The sequence below is a fragment of the Melanostigma gelatinosum genome (genome assembly GCF_949748355.1).
Source record: "Melanostigma gelatinosum genome assembly, chromosome: 4".
Classification (NCBI taxonomy): Eukaryota; Metazoa; Chordata; class Actinopteri; order Perciformes; family Zoarcidae; genus Melanostigma; species Melanostigma gelatinosum.
Window position 1 is genome coordinate 7,838,703 of NC_136637.1, and position 20,797 is coordinate 7,859,499.

At 40.5% G+C, this 20,797-nt stretch overlaps 2 protein-coding genes across 5 annotated transcripts in view; both read left to right on the plus strand.

Moving 5' to 3' along the window:
- Nucleotides 1–14,039, plus strand: part of atp13a3 (ATPase 13A3) — a 31,838-nt gene extending 17,799 nt beyond the window's left edge. The window contains exons 14-34 of the mRNA XM_079267934.1: nt 225–413; nt 681–742; nt 1,376–1,526; nt 1,772–1,891; nt 2,247–2,264; nt 2,833–2,986; nt 3,170–3,290; nt 3,446–3,570; nt 3,843–4,003; nt 4,522–4,650; nt 4,799–4,878; nt 5,010–5,052; nt 5,158–5,267; nt 5,490–5,586; nt 5,680–5,752; nt 5,895–6,072; nt 6,452–6,630; nt 6,736–6,824; nt 7,008–7,088; nt 7,797–7,889; nt 8,865–14,039. Coding sequence (XP_079124060.1) covers nt 225–413; nt 681–742; nt 1,376–1,526; nt 1,772–1,891; nt 2,247–2,264; nt 2,833–2,986; nt 3,170–3,290; nt 3,446–3,570; nt 3,843–4,003; nt 4,522–4,650; nt 4,799–4,878; nt 5,010–5,052; nt 5,158–5,267; nt 5,490–5,586; nt 5,680–5,752; nt 5,895–6,072; nt 6,452–6,630; nt 6,736–6,824; nt 7,008–7,088; nt 7,797–7,889; nt 8,865–9,062 — 2,451 coding nt within the window. The 3' untranslated portion in view covers nt 9,063–14,039. The remainder of the gene's footprint in view (nt 1–224; nt 414–680; nt 743–1,375; nt 1,527–1,771; nt 1,892–2,246; nt 2,265–2,832; nt 2,987–3,169; nt 3,291–3,445; nt 3,571–3,842; nt 4,004–4,521; nt 4,651–4,798; nt 4,879–5,009; nt 5,053–5,157; nt 5,268–5,489; nt 5,587–5,679; nt 5,753–5,894; nt 6,073–6,451; nt 6,631–6,735; nt 6,825–7,007; nt 7,089–7,796; nt 7,890–8,864) is intronic.
- Nucleotides 14,040–15,062: 1,023 nt separating this feature from the next.
- opa1 (OPA1 mitochondrial dynamin like GTPase) overlaps nt 15,063–20,797 on the plus strand; it is a 33,067-nt gene continuing 27,332 nt past the window's right edge. For 2 of the 4 annotated variants that reach the window (XM_079266686.1, XM_079266688.1), the window contains exons 1-6: nt 15,063–15,212; nt 16,205–16,529; nt 16,855–16,951; nt 17,153–17,260; nt 18,038–18,091; nt 19,818–19,900. In XM_079266686.1, the coding sequence (XP_079122812.1) occupies nt 15,184–15,212; nt 16,205–16,529; nt 16,855–16,951; nt 17,153–17,260; nt 18,038–18,091; nt 19,818–19,900 (696 nt within the window). In that variant the 5' untranslated portion in view covers nt 15,063–15,183. The remainder of the gene's footprint in view (nt 15,213–16,204; nt 16,530–16,854; nt 16,952–17,152; nt 17,261–18,037; nt 18,092–19,817; nt 19,901–20,797) is intronic. The other 2 variants (XM_079266687.1, XM_079266689.1) reach the window with 1 other exon arrangement.

Consider the following 20,797-nt stretch of genomic DNA (forward strand, 5'->3'; position numbering starts at 1 on the left):
TTGGCATAATAACTCTAAAACAAACTCTTAGTTTACTTGAGTTCTCTTTCTGGTCATCTGATACTTACTGACTGGTGTTTTAGCATTTCCCTCCCTTGGTGCAACTTCATGCAAAAGCTTTCGCAACTTAAAAACTGCAAGGCAATGCATTTCTGAATCGGTGTGTGCTGCAGAACATGAACTGTTTGAGAAATTATTGTTCCCTTCCTTTCTGTCTGCTCCAGGTGCCAGCTAAGACCATCATCATTGAGTCCCTGGACATCATCACCATCACTGTGCCACCGGCGCTGCCAGCCGCCATGACAGCTGGCATTGTGTACGCCCAGCGACGCCTCAAACGACTTGGCATTTTCTGCATCAGTCCACAGAGGATCAATATCTGCGGTCAGATCAATCTGGTCTGCTTTGACAAGGCGAGTACGAGTGGTTTTATTACGACTGTTTATGCTCCTCAAGCAGTCAGCACTTACCTGAGATATTGCTGAAGACGAGTTTCCACTTTCTGGAGGCCAACAAGAAAGTACACACCGGAAATTAAACAAAATGTGCAGAGATATACAACACGGCGATCTGAACAATAGTACCACTAGAACATTTTGAGTAATTGAGAAATTCTATTTGATTCTATTTGGTTTAATCAAAGATGTACTTCTGAAGTGATACGTTCTTTCTGCTTACAGACTGGAACTCTGACAGAAGATGGATTAGACCTTTGGGGAGTTCAGAGGGTTGAGAATGGCAGGTAAGCTGGTCCGTACTCTAATGAATCAAACCACTCTTCCAATACATTTCGGCTGCATACCAAATAAATCTCAAGTCATCGTCTGAATTTATTACTGAGCTGGTATTGCTTTGCTGATTACCTGGTGGAAAGGATTTGGAATGTCTTTTTCGCGAGGTCTCATTTCTAAATCTTGTAAATGCTGAGATCTCGACTGATTATGAACTGGGATTATTGTGTTATGATCGTGAAATTATTTTGGTATCGGAAGAGATCAACAAAATCTTCAACCAGCCAGTATCCACTTGTGAAATGTTGTCTTCAGCTGCACAGTAATGCAGTTGTTTGTCAGATATTATAACGTGCATGAATATTGAGTGATTATTTATTTCTCTTAATTTAGAATAGTAGTTACTGATTCTGAGGTGATGATGTTTAGAAAAATAATGGTGGCAAGAATCAATGATATTAGTAATCATGCACTATTACTGTACTATTATTTATTTTTTTATTTTTTTATACATGTAGTGCTTCTGGAAGCATTTTTATTCTCCTCATGAAGTATGTTTTGACATCATAAAAATAGCAGTCAGTTCTTCTTACTTGAGCCAATCAGTAAACCTTCTTTCCTTCGTTCACCTGCTGTTTCTTCAGTTTCCATCTGTCGGAGGAAAACGCATATAAGGAAAATCTTGTGAAGTCCCAGTTTGTGGCTTGTATGGCCACCTGCCACTCTCTTACCAAAATAGAAGGCCAGCTGTCTGGAGATCCGCTGGACCTCAAAATGTTTGAGGCTATCGGCTGGGTGAGTTGTTCTGTATCTATTCAAATGCAAAATGTTGGTCAAAGCAGCACAGTGGGAATGTAATTAGTCAGACTGTGGGGACAAATAGCCTTTGGAAATCATTTTATGTGCAGGCAAGCAGTGAGAGAGATTATCTAAAACATATTCATTATGTCAAATATGTTTACACATTCTGGAAATCTCTTGCTGTTGTTGCATCAACATTTTTTCTGAACCTTATCTTCGCTAAACCTTTGTCTGCCCAGATCCTGGAGGAGTCCACTGAGGAGGAAACATCTCTCCACAACCGTATCATGCCCACTGTTGTCCGACCCCCAAAACAGCTGTTGCCCCCAGAGCCTGCGGCATCACCAGAGCAGGACATGGTATGAAGAGCAACCCAGTCGTTCCTAAAAACGACCACAGATCCTCAAAGTCTGGGAAACCTCCAAAATCCTATATTTTCAGTACAGACATTTATCTATATACAGATCTATAAATCTAATGTTGTTAATAAAATATTAGATTTGGAGTGTGGTTTTGGACATTGTTATTCTTTCTCAGACTTTTTTCATCGTGCAATCTTTAGTTTATTGGCTATATTTAAAACCAACATACTCTCGTACCTCAATGCAACATAAATAGACACTACCACCAGAACACAACCACAGCAACATTAATACTGTGAATGATTACCGGAGTTTATTTGTTCTGACAAACTGCTCTTTTTCCTCATTCTAGGAACTCTATGAGCTCACGGTAAGTAGTCTTCTTCTTTTTATGAAAAAGTACGAAATAACTAAATGAATAGTAACAATGCTGTCAGTCCAATTCATCTTTAATTTATTTTGTTGTGTGTTTTGTCTCTTTTTGTCAAATGAATTACACTCATAATATGAGTGTAGGGAGGTAGAGAGTTTGTACCCATAACTGTAAAAATATAAAGTGATTTACTACAAAAGAGAGGTTTTTTGATTTTAACTAGCGGTAAAGTTGGGTGTAATAGTGGCCTTCTATTTACTAATCTTGGCCAGATACAATAAAAATCTGTTTAAGATGAGCAATTGTATATTATTTTTAAGTTGACAAACTTTTGTCTTCAATTTTGTTTATTGTTCAGTATCAAACAAAAGATGATCTCATCTGTATATGTGTCAGGATTTTGTCAACCAACATTAAATGAAGCTAATATCTCAGGAATTGGAATTTTGCAGTTGGTCATTTACGAGCATTGTCTGTGATGGAATTGTTGTTTTTTTCATCCTTTTCTTGACATAATGAAGATTGTTATTTGTTTTTGTGTGTGCGTGTGGGTGTGCATATATAGTCAGCGTATGAGATAGGTATCGTGCGCCAGTTTCCCTTTTCTTCAGCACTCCAGAGGATGTGTGTGGTGGCTCGCCTGCTGGGGGAGAAACGTATGGATGCCTACATGAAGGGAGCGCCAGAAGTGGTGGCTAGTATCTGCAAGAAAGAGACGGGTGAGTAGTCTAATTACAGTTACTGCTCTCTTGCTGTATTGCACTAAAGGTATTATTCTTAGGGATGCAGGATACATCGGTGGCCGGTTTATTATAGGCCAATTAGATAGAGAATTTGATTATTGTTGTTGACTTGCTGTCTGCCACTCTCTAAATTTACTAATTTCTTCAATGTCTTTGCAGTGCCAGAAAACTTTGCAGAGATTTTGGAGGGCTACACCAAGCAGGGTTTCAGGGTCATCGCTCTGGCTCATCGTCGACTTGAATCCAAACTCTCCTGGCACAAAGTGCAGAACATCAACAGGTAGAGTTCTGTATTGTATCGATATTGTTGCAGTTGCCCATCATCTTAAACCTATCCAGAGAACTTCTTTTTAGCAAGCTACTTCACTCTGTCACGCCTGCATTCCAACAATCAATGATCCATTACAAATGTGTACGGATTTTCTGTTAAATTAGGGATCACGTTGAGGCAAACATGGAGTTCCTTGGTCTGATCATCATGCAGAACAAGCTGAAGCCAGAAACTCCAGCGGTGCTGCAGGACCTCTACCGAGCCAGCATCCGCACAGTCATGGTTACTGGTGAGACCATGCTCACATTCACACAACCTTTAACTAAACCACTAATGACATGAACACTAACGAGGACACACAGATATGCAAATGACTCCATACAGCGAACATGGCACACAATCTTTCATGTCTCTCATGTCTTTAATCTGTCTTTTCAAGGTTGCGTCACAGGTTTTAAAAGGAAAAGTCTGTTCGTAAATATCTCACATTAAAGCTAAAAGTTAATTTGGTAATTCATAAAAAAAGGAAAATAATAAATGTTTCCTGTATTCACAATCCAGGTGACAACATGCTGACAGCCATCTCTGTGGCCCGGGACTGTGGAATGATCCATCCCCAAGATACAGTCATCATTGCTGATGCCCTCCCTCCCCATGATGGACAAGCTGCGAAGATCACCTGGAGATACGCTGACAAGGCGAGCAAGACATCGCACCTGGAGGTGAGGCGATGGGGCTGATGCTAACACGAGTACTTGCACAAAACACAGACACAGAGAGAGAGAGAAAGAGCTCCCGATATAAAGGCTTGCACAATCAGACACACAATACAAGGCTATATGTGGGCATATACTCTTGTGTCTCAACCGTCTCTGGAATCCAAAAAGTGAAGTTGTTGGTCATGTGTGACAAGGAGGTAGGGAATCCCATTTTGCTGCCATTTCCTCTTATTGTCAGTCAAAGAAAGATCGAAGCAAAATGTCTTCAAGTAAGTGCACAAAGGATTTTAACACTGGGAAAACAATCTGGTTTAAACTGCCGAAGAATGCTAAGAAGACTTTGAATACAGTCAGCACACAGTCCTGTTTCAGTGTATATGAAAGAACATCATTTCATCAACGAAATACATTTGTTTACGTAGTGCAATCTAATCCAACAATTGCATAAAAAATATTGACACCGTCTAAGTACGTATGTTCTACTGGATTGGCTCTAATCCACACTGTAATACTTTTAACAGGATGTGAACGTCAGTCTGGAGGATGTGTGTCACGTCGATGAGCCCAAAACAAAAGAGCTGTACCACTTTGCTATGAACGGAAAATCATTTGCCGTCATCTCCGAGCATTTCCCCGACATGCTTCAAAAGGTACGAGGTCTCTTATATGAGAGTGGACATCCCTCCAACCTTTTCTGTAACTGAAGAGGAAACGATAAAGTTGCTCCTACTGTTCTTTGGGTACAATATCTCCACAATACCTCACGTTTCTCTTATTATTGTATGTGCTGCCTTGCAGTTGGTGCTGCATGGCACAGTGTTTGCCAGAATGGCCCCGGACCAGAAAACTCAACTGATTGAGGCGTTGCAAGGCGTAGAGTGAGTATCAATGTCGAAAACGGGATGTAGTAGATGTGTTACAGCCACAGTATTTGCTGCTCAGCAGTTGAATCGGCCTTCAGTCAGAACCATTGAGCACAGAGTCACTGCTCTTCTTTATTTGCTCACAGCTACTTTGTGGGGATGTGCGGAGACGGAGCAAACGACTGTGGGGTATGTACAGGCATTTCAAAAGTGACGAATAATATGAGAATATCAGGTTGACGTTGATTGATTGTAGTCGAGACGTACTTTATATTTCTCACTTTCCTCACCCAGGCTCTGAAGAGGGCACATGGTGGCATCTCTCTGTCAGAGCTCGAGGCCTCTGTAGCCTCTCCCTTCACCTCCAAGACCCCCAACATCTCCTGCGTCCCCAGCCTCATCAAGTTAGCAGAGAAAATATGAATGAATGTTGTTGTCATTACGTGCTATTTAGTAGTGGTGGTAATGAAGCATAAACTTTGTTTTTTTTTTGTAAAGTTTTTTTTTTTTTTTTTGAGCTTTTTAAATTCACCTACGAACTCATAGTGCTGAGAAGGGCTTTTTAATGTCAAGTTGTGTTGGTATAGCTGCATGACATAATGTTACTTTATGTGTTGCTTTTACAGGGAGGGGCGTGCTGCTCTCATCACCTCCTTCTGTGTGTTCAAGTTCATGGCGCTCTACAGCATCATCCAGTACATCAGCGTCACGCTCCTCTACTCTGTATGTGACGCTGCTTCCACGAACAATAGCAGCTGAGCAATGTGTGAGGAATCCAGACTGTAATCTGTGCTGTTTGTTGACTTCCTTTCTAAGATCCTCAGTAACCTTGGAGACTTCCAGTTCCTCTTCATCGATATTGCCATCATCCTCCTTATTGTCTTTACCAGTAAGTATAAGAAAAGTCTCGTGGATAAGGGGATGTGTTTTTTTTTATCGTGGTCATTTGCCTATATGTTTACTTCAGGTCTCTTCTCACCCATAATGTCTGTTTTCTCCCATCTTCATCATTGCCCACTGCTCCTCCTCAGTGAGTCTGAATCCATCTTGGAAGGAACTGGTGTCACGTCGTCCCCCGTCGGGTCTGATCTCGGGGCCTCTGTTGTTCTCCGTGCTGACCCAGATCCTCGTCTGCTTGGGCTTCCAGACCATTACATTCCTTTGGGTCCGACAGCAGCCCTGGTACACAGTCTGGACTCCACTTACAGAGTGGGTACCTGCTATCATTGTCAATGTACCTCAGCTAAACAAAGAGAACATCACAACATGATCCTTAACTAGATATTATTTGAGAATACTTTCATAATAACTGTAATGTGCACAGATTTCTACGACAGCTTATTAGGGCCATAAAAGGAAAAAATCCATCCTTACTATCCGAACACTACTTCATACGCAATGACATTCAGACTGAGGCTAAATTTGTGGCTTTTTATTTTTTATTTATCACAACTATTTTTGCCTTTTAATGTCTACAATGTTAATATGTTTAGAATGACCCCAGTACGCTGTTGTAGAGGTCTGTATTTTGACCACAGACTGAAAATGTCATTTGATTGTCTTTGAATCAAACTCTCCTCTCGCCTAGTGTCTGCAACCCGTCAGCGTATACGAACGTGTCTGACCACAATGACACAGAAGTGGACGACCACAACATCCAAAACTACGAGAACACCAGCCTCTTTTATGTCTCCTCCTTCCAGTATCTCGTTGTTGCCATCGTTTTCTCAAAGGGAAAACCTTTCAGGCAGCCGAGCTACAAGAATTGTAAGAAACTTGCTTCCTAGTAAATCTCTCCAGCATGAGTTACAAAGCTACTCGTATATGTTGTAATTCTGTGTGTGTTTCTGTGCTTGCATGTTTTCTCACCAGGGCCTTTCGTGCTGTCTGCCTTGAGTTTGTATGTTTTCCTGCTGTTCATCATGTTCCACCCTATCAAAGGCATTGATGAGTTCCTAGAGGTAAGAAGACGTTAACACAAGACTGGTGTAGCTCGTTTCATCATGCCGAACTCGATACTCTTTATCGATATCGTTTCGACGGGCCTAACTCAAGTGTTGCCGGCACATAAAGCCGTAAAACAAAGCTGTGTTTCAAATGATCAAAAGGTCAGCGTTGGAGTATCTCTTTCTCTCTCTGTACAGATTGTTTGTGTCCCGATTGAATGGAAGATAAAACTCTTCCTCATCATCTTAGTCAATGCTGTGGTGTCTGTTTTTATGGAGGTAAGACACGCACTTAAACACACGGTTGCAGTCGATGTTTTCTCATGTTCAGCTTTTGGTTTTTTTCATGCAGTGTGCTCACCTTTGTCTCATTTAGCTGGACAGCAGGATCAACCTTGTGTTGTGAGAAGAATTTATCTTGTGAAGTGAAAATGTTTTTTTTATTTGAAGAGACAAACTTCAGTATTTGTAATAGTTGAAACACTTTAAGGTGTGCTTTTTCTGACATACGTTTGTCTTGCTCTAGTTTATAGGTGGATAGAAGAACATAATTCATTGCTGCACCAGCATGGATAGCCTTTGCTGGCTTGCCACACTCTGTGGATTAGTATCATAACGCCTCTGCCTTCCTTTTAGATGACTGCCTTGCATTGATGCACCCGAGATGAGGCTATTTCCTAAACTTCCAGTGAAAACTCCTTTCACTGTTTTAATTGAATAAACAAAAAGTATATATATTTTGCACATAATCAAAGATTTTTGCATTTTGATACACCAGTGTCCATGCGCTGTCTTCTTACTAATTGGTTGACTTTAATTTGAACCTCACATGTAACGATTAACACACAACTTGATGGAAGAAAGTTGCCACACATGATTACTAAAAGCTTTGACACATTGTGGCTCTGCAAAAACAATGCAGACGCTATGAGAAATCAAATTAGCCACTCTGTAATCCTTTCCCCTGCACACTGCACTATTCCATAGACCTTCATCCTTGACATCATCTTATGGAAGCTTGTGTTCAGCCGCGACAAACAGAGCAGCTTTGGCATCACTCCTGTCGCCCCGACATCACAGGTTGGGGAAAATCTGACACCTTCTTCTTTCGCCCTCTCATTTTCCTCTTGTGTGGTGTTCCCTCTTTCTGTCCCCACCTCTTTCTCTAATGTTTCGGAGACACCTTTCTATTGTAACTAACCAAGAAATGCATGTGCGAGACGTCGCTCTCCTTCTCGTGTCCCTCTGATGGGCCTTCTGTTTAGGGCTTTAGAACAGTCGCAGTTTATCTTCAAACCATTCTGTTCTGCGGCTCCGTTGAGAGATAAGCTTCATAACTGCTCCTAAAGACAAGTATTTTACTTCATAACATTCTTACTATTGCTGAAAGCTATTTCCAAATGTAGAGTTACTGGTGGTCACTGTTCAACGCATTTAAATTGAGATGAACATGTCTATGACTGGAAAGTAATAAGTTTACTTTGAAGCTTGATGATCGAGTGAATGAGTAAAGCTTCCGCCTCCTTCAGAAACCACCATAGATCCACCTTGCTGAATGCCCTACTAAGCTCCATCTGCTGCACTCTTATTTTCCCTACTAGGTCCGAGATAACTGTAAGTCAATGCAGTCATGCTTCTTATCAAACAGTATATTTAAAATCAAAGCACGGTTAAGGAGAAACTGTGACTAGTTTTTTGTAATCTGTAAAGATCTGCTGTGGAATCTTTTGTTTGTTTGATCTTTCACTCCATGAGCTTGTTTTTAGGGAGTGGACTCTGTCTTTAATCTTTCTACTGCCAACTCCCTCAAACTATTATCCCGCTGAATTTTGTTTTAACTGTCTTGCATGCATGAACCATTGTTACAATTCACCAGTGTAAAGACATGTGCCTGCATTGAAATGGCTCTGTCATGCCACTGTCAGATATGCATTGGTCAGTAAAACCCAAACAGATTATGACATCAGTTAATGGAACCTTTCCTACCTTTCTCTCCCTTTCGCTGATATTTTTATTTCATTTCTTTGTTTATTTTTTGGGTTGTGGCATTTTCAGGGGGTCATTGACCTGCGAGCGTACAAGTGTCTGTCCCGGCTGTGCTGCCCAAGCAGGATTACACCCAAGGCTCGCTACATGCATCTGGCCCAGGAGCTCAGCGTGGACCCCGACTGGCCTCCAAAGCCAACCACCACCACCGAAGCCAAGTCCCGCCCAGAAAATGGCTCCACCTATCAAATCATGATCAACTCCTAGCACCCCCCCACATCACCTCACACTATCTAATCTATCCCTCCGATACCGGAGACATGTGCCGCGTGTTCAGTGAACGCACCTTCAACCTATTCAAATTACATTGTCGTAAGATAATCTTTACGGTTCACACAGACTTGCGTCTAATACTGTAGTTGCAGAGAGTTTGCTGCAAAAACCTGAAGTACCAAACGCAGTCTCTCGGCACTCTTGCTCAACCACTCACGCGGTCTCAGGTCTCTCTTGCTCGTCTTTAAATGTAATTTAAATATCAGTAACGTTTGTTGTAATTCGCATCCCTTATTGCAATGTTTGTTCTCCAACGCTGAGGAACATTCAACCCAGGCTGGGAGGTGGGGTGATATGCCAGGTGGAATATGCGCGCTGATCTCTTCAGATCGACTGCCAATGCAGTTTTAATATCGCCTCGTTTGTCTGTGTGAAAGGGGTGTAAAAGAGAGCCGAAGTAGCACCCCGCTAGGAAGTAGACTAGAATAAGGAGAAGTACAGTATAGGATGAAAAAGATGGTAGTTTAGAAGAATGGTGGTACTTTGGCCCTCTAAAGTACGACCCACTCTTACTTAGACGGCGAGTAAGATAATTGGTCGATAAGAGAAAGATTTTGGACTGTTTGAGGAAGAGGATGGAAGAAAACGGTTTCATTGTCCAACACTATGATCTGATCATATCATATACAGTTTTTAAAAGCAGCAATTCCTCTGTATTTCTGAGCAGCCTACACCTCACTTCAGTTTGTTCACACAGTAACAGGCAGGCTCGGATTGCTACTATGTAGTGGTCGTATACAGCTAATGTAAATGCATTTTAATGAGCTGGCATTGCTCGTTAGAGAGTATTGAATCACAACCAAAAAGAAACGCTTTAAAGCTTACCATGGACCCACAGGAATGAATGAAAAATAATAATCTGAGACCAGCATTCAAATAGTATTTCAAGCACACTGAGTTGTAGGAGATTAGGAATCTCAAAACGACTTCAATCGCACACCTCCGGCAGAACTTCCATTTGCTGTCGAGAGCCAGTGATGGAGTTATGGAAAAGTACAGAAAATGAAACTGGGCATTTCCAAATTTTAAGATTTGGAAACTTTACAATAAGTCTGTTGTCCCCGGCCGCATTTAATTTAAACTCTCAGAAATTTTGAAAATGTTATCTATATAGATCTCTTACGTTATAAGTAGGCAAGTTGGGTTAAGGGAAAGTGTTTTTAAAATGAATCACAAATTACAGTACATTATACATCAGATTGATGATTGAAGCTACAAAGTGATGAACCACCTCAACCTTTGGCCAAATTATGAGGAAAATGCAACCTCAAATGACTTCCTTATCGTCAAAACTTTAGTGCTCGTAGAAAGTAAAGGACTTAAAGAGAACAGTGAGGGAGACAGATGTGCTCATCCTCTCTCAACCACAAGCTGGGACCTCTGGCAGGATCTCATTGTCACTTTGTCAGAGTTTACCTTTTTAATAAAGATATGTATATAAAAACAACGTATAAACGTTTTAGGCATGCTAGTAGATCATTGGTCTGTCGGTCCACCAACCGCTCAATAACACTTCAGGATACCTCGGAAACTACTCACTGAATCCTCTTCAACTTCCGTTGTACTTTGATATTAATCCCTACATAGCATGCTAACATGTTAAATGTTAACAAGTCTGACAGGGAACAACGTGGCCTTTCCTCTGTTGCTCTCCTCAGGCCAGACATTTGCCCCATTTACTGGTGAAGATCTAACAGCAAATGTGTCTGTACATTTCATCCACCAATATATGTTTTTTTCTAGGGTGTAATGAGCTTCACACTCTCATGGGCCACCAGTGTGACTATATTCTAAATTATAACCTCATGTTTTTGCATCCTTGAGCCACTGAAAAGCTCCCAAGACTTGCATGAAGCTCCTTAGTGTCATGTTCTGAAGACTTGATGGCTGCAATACCAGACATATTGCTACAAATACAGCATTACTGTAGAATTTAGGAGCGTTTACGTCTCTGTATTACGAATAGTCTGCACAAGAAACGGCATTATTCCGGACAGGTAATCGCATGCATGAGACCATACAAGTCAAAGCCTCCTACATTTACAAACTCTCATCTGATTGGCTCCCAAGAGCCATCAGTACTACTTCAATTTATTTTCTAAAAACTAAATTTCTTCCTATGGAAGACTGATTAAAAGCGTGATAGCAAATTAAGGCAAGGCATTGTGCTGCACATTCAAAATATCCATGCTGCATATGATGGATGCTGATTACCTTATACACTTGTATTCATGTATTAAACATAGTCTACCTGCATTGTGAGTTAAGGGCTATATTTAATGTTAACTGCTTCTTTGACATTGAAAGTGATGCTCCCCAAAATTCCCCCAATTCTTCAAGGATCAAACACTCGCTGTAAACATTGAAGGTGGCTGTAAAAGTGTGTTGCGTCTTCCTCAACAAAAGTTTGGCGATGAAAATCCAGTTAAAGATTGATTACAATAATACTGCGCTAACAGGTGCACAGCAGGGAAGTTTTTCTTTTTTCTTTTTTTTCAGCCATGAAAATTGTTCCATTGTAATTGATTGGATTCAAGCTGACCACCGTGCTGGATGGAGAAGAAAATAAATGTTTTCGAGCCACCTTTTAAAGCCACCAGTGATTGATCCTCGCAGGAAGACCGAGGGTGGAGTATCACTTCAAAGCAAAGACACCAACACACATACAGCTGGTTCTCAATGTCAGTATAACTGTTTAATCTGCCCCGTAGCCCGTCTTTCATGATTTCTATGGTTTAATATTAATGGTTTCAAATAGTGTGTGTGAGTGCTTATCGGCGGTTGTGAGTCACGTCAAACTAAATGTAATGCTACTCTTCCTCCCTGACAAAATTTAGCAAATTATTTCTCAAACATCAGGTAACTGTGCTGTATTTGACACTTAGACATTGCATTTCATTTGTCCATTCATTATTAATGATTATTGATTTTATTCATATAGAAACATAAACGCAATCCGTTATAACAAGTCTGAAGTTGCTCAGTTCCTAAAAGCCATCGTCTGTTGAGATGCTCGTGAGTTGCAAAAGTATTTGAGACTTTTGATCCACACTGATTCTTATGACGAGCTCAAATGTAATATGTGACTATAGTTTTCAAAGATACATTGTTTATTTGATGAGCAAAGTATAGTATTTTGTGCGTAAATTGTCAGCGTGAGAAGAAAGAAATATATAGTACTATAGATGAAAAATTCGGATTTGTTGTCAAAAACATTGGCCACGTGGGTTTCTGTGCCTCTGAATACTTGGTGGCATCTTTTCATTCTGTATTTGCTTTAAATTTTTTTTAAATTTTTTATCTGTAGTGTCCTTCTGAGACTAAAACTGAATGTTGTTTAAAGAACAGAATTGAAAGCAATGCAATACAATACAATGGTTCGTCTTTTTTTTCCAAAAACTTTTCATCACATCTTAATTGGTAATTTGAAAAAAATAAGAAATGTTTAGTTTTAGCCTGTGTTCAGTTCTCTCAAAAATGTGTCTGCAGAATTGGACTTGGACGGTGATAATAATATTAGATGTTGGATTCTGTCTGTATATAAGACGTGTACATCAGTAGTGTGCATACAAGTCAAAAGATTTAGTATACAAATGTATGGGTTTTTGGATTATCAAAGGGCTGGTCTGTCTTTTTCTACTATGTTGGTACTGTTTTACAATCGGTTGTCTGTCTACCTTTTGATTTGTACTGTCTATTGAATTTATTTGTACTTTCACTTCTGTTATGGAGTTGCATTAGCTTGGACCATCCTAGTTTGGGCATGAATCCTAGGCATTTATTTCACGGTTTTAATTAGTTATTGTGACATGTGATTGGGGCACTTGGATCAATATTTGTTCCGCCTTGGGTAAAAACACAATGCAGCACGTCTACTTAAGAGTTTGAAGAAAGTTCAACCGAGTCCCGTATGGAAACATTTGTCTCTGCAGGTTCTTAAAATTGATTGACTTATCGGCTTTTCTTTTGTCTCACTGCTTTGTGTAATATCAAGGACCTGACACAAGAAGGGAATACAACTGGTATAATATGTGTATGTATGTACCGTATGTATGTCGCCTCCTCTAAGCAAATTCAGAATCTGACCAACATATGACAATCTTGCTACTTTTGTGTTTAATCATCCAATTTCACTTTCTTTGTCTAGAACTTTTTTTTTTTTAAGATAATTTGCATCCACGTACATTTAAATTGTAATTGGCAAAAAGAATGTGCATTGCTGCTCGATATCAACGGTCTATTGTAGAAGTGACTATATAGCTGCTAAGGGCAAAATGATTCAGTCTCAGCTGTGTCATAACTGCGCTTTAATACAGAAAAGTTATAAATGTTATGATGTGCAAAGCGTAAATACTACGATTGCTAGTCTTCTACACTACAGTTTTGCCTTTTTAGTCAAACACAGCTATGTCACAACAATGGCTTTTATGCTGAAACCGCTATGCTCTTATACAGGTACAATATATACCGACTGTTGACAGTTAGCATCGGCCTCTTATTCACATGTATTTTAAACAAACCATCGACTGGCATTTAGATTGAGTCAGCCACTGAGTGTATCGAGTCTCATATGGATGTTGTTTCCTCAGGGAAATGTGTATTTGTAATGAATAAAGAAAATGATGAAAGTTGACACCCAAACTGAATGAAAAATACAATGTTGGTAAAACTTTTTATTACACTCAATCTGTACGTAACGCTCTCATTACAGATATCTGGTGTGCTTTTTATTTGCGGCTCCAACACCTCAGCAAGAGGCACATCTGGGATATATGTGTTTTTAGTGGCAGAGATGTACATTTTGGAATTCTTTTGTACTTTATCATTTATTTTCTATTTCTTTTTTCTCCCTGAGGATTGTATTTCAGATTTATCGCGATTTCTTTCTTTTCAATAAATATTCTCAAAATGGTCTGCTGCAAGTCTGAGTAATTTGTGTCCATTGAGCATGAATGGGATACCATAATGCTGCAGACGCTACAGCAAAGGATCTTGTTCTATGTAGACAATGGTGGGAAGGCTTAAAGTGGCCAATGTGTTGCAGAAATTCAAACTAGTGTCTAGAGAGTTTACCTGTTTACAATAGTTACTGTAATACCTAAGTGTAGTATCTGGTTAATGTGATGTAATCACAAGATATTTATAGACTTTAGAAGTTGACCAGGATCACCTAGATGTAAACAACTGAGCAGCACATAATGGATTGTGGGATACGGAGGGCTACAACGGCTAAATAGGGGTTGTCCTCCAAATGCAGGTGATTCAGCAGAGCCTTTGAAATGTGACTCCTACCTGGATGTAGCTTACATAAATGCCTGTGTATATCAGGAGGCAGATGAACAGCTGCAACAATTGGATTTCCTGTTGTTCGTATGACAATGAGACTTGAGGCTTGACAACCATCAAATATGTAATATGCAAAGTCCTGCCTATAGCAACAAGTAATTACTGCACAGCATTTATCTAAAGTCACACAACTAACCGCAGACTTATCTGTACAATAAATGTATTCATATGACTGGGCAGCTCAATTTAATCTTCAACTAGTCTACACTGCACCTGTTTATTCAAATGGCACTTTTACCAATCATGTTGTCATTATTGTCGATGTAAATGTCCCAACAGTTAGCCCTAATAGTGGTGTCTACTTTGGACCCCAATATGTGCACTGAGGGAATTACTTACAATTAATACCATTCTGTTACAGAATGACAGAGTAAGTCATTTTCAATGTACATGTATGTTGAAGCAAGTACTGTCTAGTTGCCAAATATGATTATTGTATTATCGACTGATGGCATTACGATGATCCCACTGTCCACACAGAGAGCCCCTGTACTCCTACAAATAGGAACTATTTCACCGATGCGTTTTCTGTCCGTTCTTATTTGATAGTAGTACCGTTCACCGGAAGTGGACTGTGAGTCTGGGCTGTGTCCTTGTTAGCTGCCATAACAGGCAAGCAAATGTGTACCATTTGGTAAGATGACTTAAACCGCGCTTGAAGAGTGATTTTGAGAGAGATTTGCGTCAACCCGCTGTTGATAACAGCACCATGTTGCGTGTCGGGAGTGAAGCTGCCTGGTAAGTTCCCATTTGATAAAGGTAACGACATCAGAAGCTAGTTTTGTTATCTTTGGTAGAAGGAAAGCACACAGCTATGTATGTGGTCAGTTTGACAGCTGAGGACAGCGAAGCTAGCTAACTACCTATTCCGTGTAAGCAGTCGTCCTGTAAATCATATCGCTAATTAGACGCTAGGTAAGCAATCTCCACAAACAGCCACCGACATGTATTTCAATCTTCAAATCGACCTGTGCCGTTGTTGTGGATTTTGACGTTAGCTAGGTGACGTAGCTAACGTTAGCTAGCTAACCAGGTGTTTGGGGGGAATGTGGTTTGTCTTAAATGATTTTATTTGATATGCCTTTTACGCTCTAAGATTGTTTTCTAAGACAAACATGATAGTTATAAACGTAACCTTGATGGATTTATTCACATAATGTAAATGTAGCATTGATATCGCTGTCGGGTAACGTTAACGTTGTTAGCATTAGATTAGAACGTTATCGTTACCTTAAGATAGTACCGAATCTTCTCTTCGCCTGCATTTTGCAGCGTTGTGTGGTTCTACCCTTTTCTAAAAGGACCACCCACAGAATCGATCATTTGTCACAGTGTGACAGACTTGTAACGTAACACAACAGTAACTTATATACGCACTCTATTACACGTATCACTTGCTGACGTTACTCTCTCTAAATTATCTCGTAGGCTCAATTCATTGCTCCAAGGCCTTCACAGGCTGGAAATAAAGACATTTGACTTGCATTTTCTTAATTCAACAGCCACCAGTACTACAGATACAAGCTATAGATTCCAAAGTGTCCCATTTTTATCTTGTAGAATATATTCTCTTGATACAAAAAAAATGTATGTTACTCTTTGTACAGAACCAGAACCATCAGGGATATAACTGTGGGGGGAGGATTATATATTCCGGGGTTATGGTGTTTATTGGCAAAAGAGGAAGGTGAGCTTGTGTCATTTATTGTCCAATTTGTCTGTCCTCTCAGCCTGGCCTGCAGGAATCTGGTCTCCACCAACATGGGGGTGAGATTTCGGGTACCGCTGCAGAAGCTGCACCCTCTGTCACGGGCCATCCACCACCGCTACTCTGGAAACACCAACCCCCAGCGACCCCCTCACCGCACGGCAGCCCGCTACTTTACCTCCATGTCACGGTTGCCCATGCGGCCTCCTAAGCCTCCTCCGGGGTCCGAGGGCCGTGGCCACCAGCAGCAGCGCAATTTCTGGGTGGCCCGCCTCGCTTCCCGGCTGCTAAAGCTTCGATACATTCTGCTGGGGTCAGCAGTGGGAGGAGGGTACACCGCTAAAAAGGTCTGCATTGCGTGTGTCTAACTCAGGTTTTCTGAACTAGTTTTTAGTTCTCATTTACCTCATCGCGGTATGAGATGATACAAGATTTTATCGTGGATTGCAATATAAACACTCACAATAAGTTGAAACAGTTGCGGTAAACAGAAAATGTATAGATGCCTACATAAGTAGTCACCAACATCTTATTTTCTAAACCTTTCTTGGGCAATCAGCAGCTGTCCCCTGCTTTTTTGTTTTAGCTGTGATGGCACGCTGGTGCTTATTGAAAACAGTAGATGAAAAACTTCATGTGACGATAACATAAACTTGTGATTTGTGTCTCCAGACCTATGATGAGTGGAAGGATATGCTGCCTGATTTTAGTGAATACAACTGGGTCATACCTGATTTTGTCTGGGAACTGAGTGAACAAATTGATCTTGGTAAGTGTTCTCAATTTAATGTCGTGTTTTAAATGTGCCAATACTTGTTCTTGTCTTCCTTGTAAAGTAATTGATTTCAGTAAGCAGAGGCAATTATTCTTAGGTTGAACTTGAAAATATGGCGCACAATTATGCATCATGAGAGATGAGTCCTGGCCTTTCTGTCTTCTCCGCTTGACCTGTTTTCTCTCGTATCCACAGAGAAACTGGCCAAAGCTCTACCAGAGATCGAGGAATTAGCCAAACTGCTACCTGACTTTGACAAGATAGGCGAGAACTTCACTTTCCTCAAAAGCCTCCTGTCCTCTGGTGAGTGAACCAAACCGCCACTATGTCTTCATAAAGTTACAATACAATGATTTGCAGACATCAGTGTTTTAGTCCAGTGTCAAATGAAGATAAAAGTAATTGTCCTCACATCTGCATTGGTCTCTGCTTTTATATAATATATCCAACAGTTCAGTTGAGTGCCCTACCGTACTTAAAGTGAGGTATCTGTGGAAGAGACGAGATTTCATAAATTTAGAGTAATGACAAAATCTGAGGAAATAGTCTGCTTCATGCTCTAAATTGCTGCTTTTTCTGCAACACTTCTGTTTATGGTGGACAGTCTGCTTGTTAAATCAAATATCTGAAGCTAATCTAAGCTTAGGTCATTGAATTCCTCCAATAACCTCTGCAGTCGTTTTGAATTCAGCACGTTGAATCGAAAATGATTTATTCCATCAAGTTAAAGGAAGCGATGGATAGTTTTTATGTCATAATTTAAGCTTAAAAATTAAACTTTATTCTGCCTAACAATCAGTAGCCAATAGAAGAGACTTCTTTAAAGAGAGTAACTTCTCCATTGGGATCAGGCCCAGTTCGATGTGTGCTCATCTCTTATAACAGTTCCTCATTCAGTGGCCACTTCACTCGAAGCTCCAGCACAGCAGCCACTTTTGTTTTAATACGCACCATTAAGCTGTGTCCCTGCTTTGAACACCATCCCTCTGCTTCTGTCTGTTATGATTTTTATATCTTGTGTTGTTCTTCCTTTCTCCTCCTCCCCATCCCTCCTGTCCTCCTCCTCCACGTTCTTCACAGGTGTGAGTTTGGGTAGTGAAGTCAAAGGAGCTTCTGGTCTGCATCTGTTGTTAGGTGTGTAAACCCCACACTCGGTAGCGCTGCCTACTCCCCCTCTGTCCCACTGCCGCTCTTTGACTATCGCCACAATATTGGTATGTTTGTGGTGGTTTCCTGCTCGCCGTGGTTCGGCTCTAAAGGCAGCAGCGGGGCGCCTTCCCAGGACTTTGGCTCCCAAGTTTGCAGACCAGTGACGCTGTCAACAATGGCGGTGTTCACGGTTAATGCAGTGTCTGTATTCAGTCAAATGTACGACCTGTGACTAGGATGGTCTTGGACTGGATATTTAGACGACTATGCAGACACCCAATTTGACCCTGTGGGTGGCGTCTGTGTACTGGAGTAAACTCCAACCTCCCTCTTTAAGTTTCTCTTCTTTCTGAAATATTTTTAAATCCTTTTGAAAAGTATTAAATATTAGCAATAACCGGACCTGGTTTCACATAATTTGTTCCTGATCTTAAATACAGATCCGGTGTTTCTCCCCTCTGAGTCTCTGAGTCTCTGACTGTGCGTGGCTGTACTTTTGTCTGTGTGGGTTTTTTTTTTTTGCCTCCTTTGACTTCCACCCTTTCTCTCCCCTGGCCAGAATGGGCTGCTTTCTTTAATTCTACTCACATTCACTAATATCTGGGGTGATCTCAGTCTGCTCTGAGTTATTTTCACTCAAATGTTTGGAAAACGCACAGAAAATACCTTTTCATATTGAACATTCGTTGAAGTTACAAACGTACACTAAATATTTGTCTCTTGAAATGATGCCAAATAGTGGTAAAATAATTGATGAATAACAATAATGATACAACCCTAATATGCTTTAAGGTCGATCTCACTGGTACATGGAAAGACCTTATTTTAAAATCATTTGTACAGACCGGACCACACCTCTGCTGTGAGTCATAAAACCAGCAAAGGAGTGTTTCTGGCTCTTCGCAACTTCACGCCCTTTTATGATTTAGGAAAATACATTTTTCATGACAGCTTCACGTTTTGATTTGTTTATTTAGTGTCCTTAGATCCTACATTTGACCGTTCACATCAGATTGTTGTGTGGTGTAAGTTTACATCATATAACTGTAAGTTAGGCTATTTAGACAAAGTGGATCATTGAATTTAAGTTTTGAATTGTTTCAAAGATCGGGATTCTTTATTGAATTCTTTTCGGCATTCAGTGGTACAGTAACGACAGCAATGCCTTTCTAGCCACAATGCTCCACCCAAGTTCACAAATCCAAGTTTCAGTAAACGGTGAACAACGGTACATCTAAGTGAAATCATCTATATCTCGTTTTCTGAACCGTGACAGCATATTTTGATATTTGCTCGAAGAACTCTCGGCGCACTAAATGTTATGAAGATACTTTTTACTCTTACTGGACCTGATTACAAAATAGATAACAATGCATTCTTTAAAAATCACTGCAAATGTGTTTAAGTCTATAGTTCAATGATCTCAAAAAATCCTTTGGACTGTGATTGCGTTTGGCAGTTTTAAAATTTTGGTGAATTGAGGTTGATGGTCAATGTTTATATCTGTACCTATATGTTGACGACAGTGCACGATTTTCCAAACATTTGAAATGTAATCATTCACTTCTCTAATCGTATGCATGCTTCAAATGTTGGTTATGTGGCATATTTTCGCTATGCCCTTCACTGTGTCCCTAAGGTTAACATTCAGTACTCAGAGATGCCGTATTACAATGAGTCTCATTCTCTGTCCTTGTGCCTCCACTGCTAGAAACATCAGGCGACCCTCCGCTAAAAGCCACCGATTCTTCGATGGCAGCCACACAAGAGGGCAGCGACAAGCAGTACAAAAAGGCAAGTTAGTAAAAGCTGCTGACACTTCTCAGCTCTGTCCTCGCTGCGGCTTGGCTACCTCTCACGGTAGTGGGTTGAATCGAAATCTACTCAAAGAAACGTACACATGACTTTGTATTGTTCAAGGCATAAACCATTGAGGCATAAAACAGGGCCCCGAGGCACCACGGAGACCGAGCAGCGACTGACCCGTCTCCTCCTGTGCTCCCACATCAGTTGATCTCAAACAAGGTCCTCATTATATTAACGTCTGCGCTCACAAAGCAGCTTTAATAGAAGTGACCGCTAAATGCCACATACTTTGTAATGTAATATTTTTGAGTATGTTTTGATTCAATCCGTTCATCCGAATCTGAATGTTGTGTTTCACGCGCTGGCGGCAGCTTTTGAGACAGCGTGGTAACGTTATCGTAGTAACTGTATGATTAAAATGTATACGGTTTTACCGTTACCATGTATGTACATCATTGTGTGGAGTGTAAGCTCAGAGTTTATGCACACTTGTCACGCTTCTTAAATGTTCCCCAAATCGAATGGATGGCGAGCATTGGCTTTGCTAGCTTTATATTCTCTGGCAGAACACTTCGTCACAGTTGTCCTCTCCGTGTCCTGTTCATTTTGAGTTTTGTTCTTTTTTGCAAAGTGTCCCTCTCTTCTATGTTTGTGTGTTTTTATTACTGAACAGAGTTAAAGTATAAACCGTGATAACACGATGTGACGGTTTGACAACAAATATTAAGAGCGGAATTTAAAAAAGATAATTATGTTGGCTTTCCTCTCCTGTGTCCTGCTTTTATTCTGCAATCATGGTCTCCAACATGAGCACATAAAACACAACTCTTATATGTTGATGTTTCACTTCAAACTATACTTAACAAATATTGTGTGTGCATTACA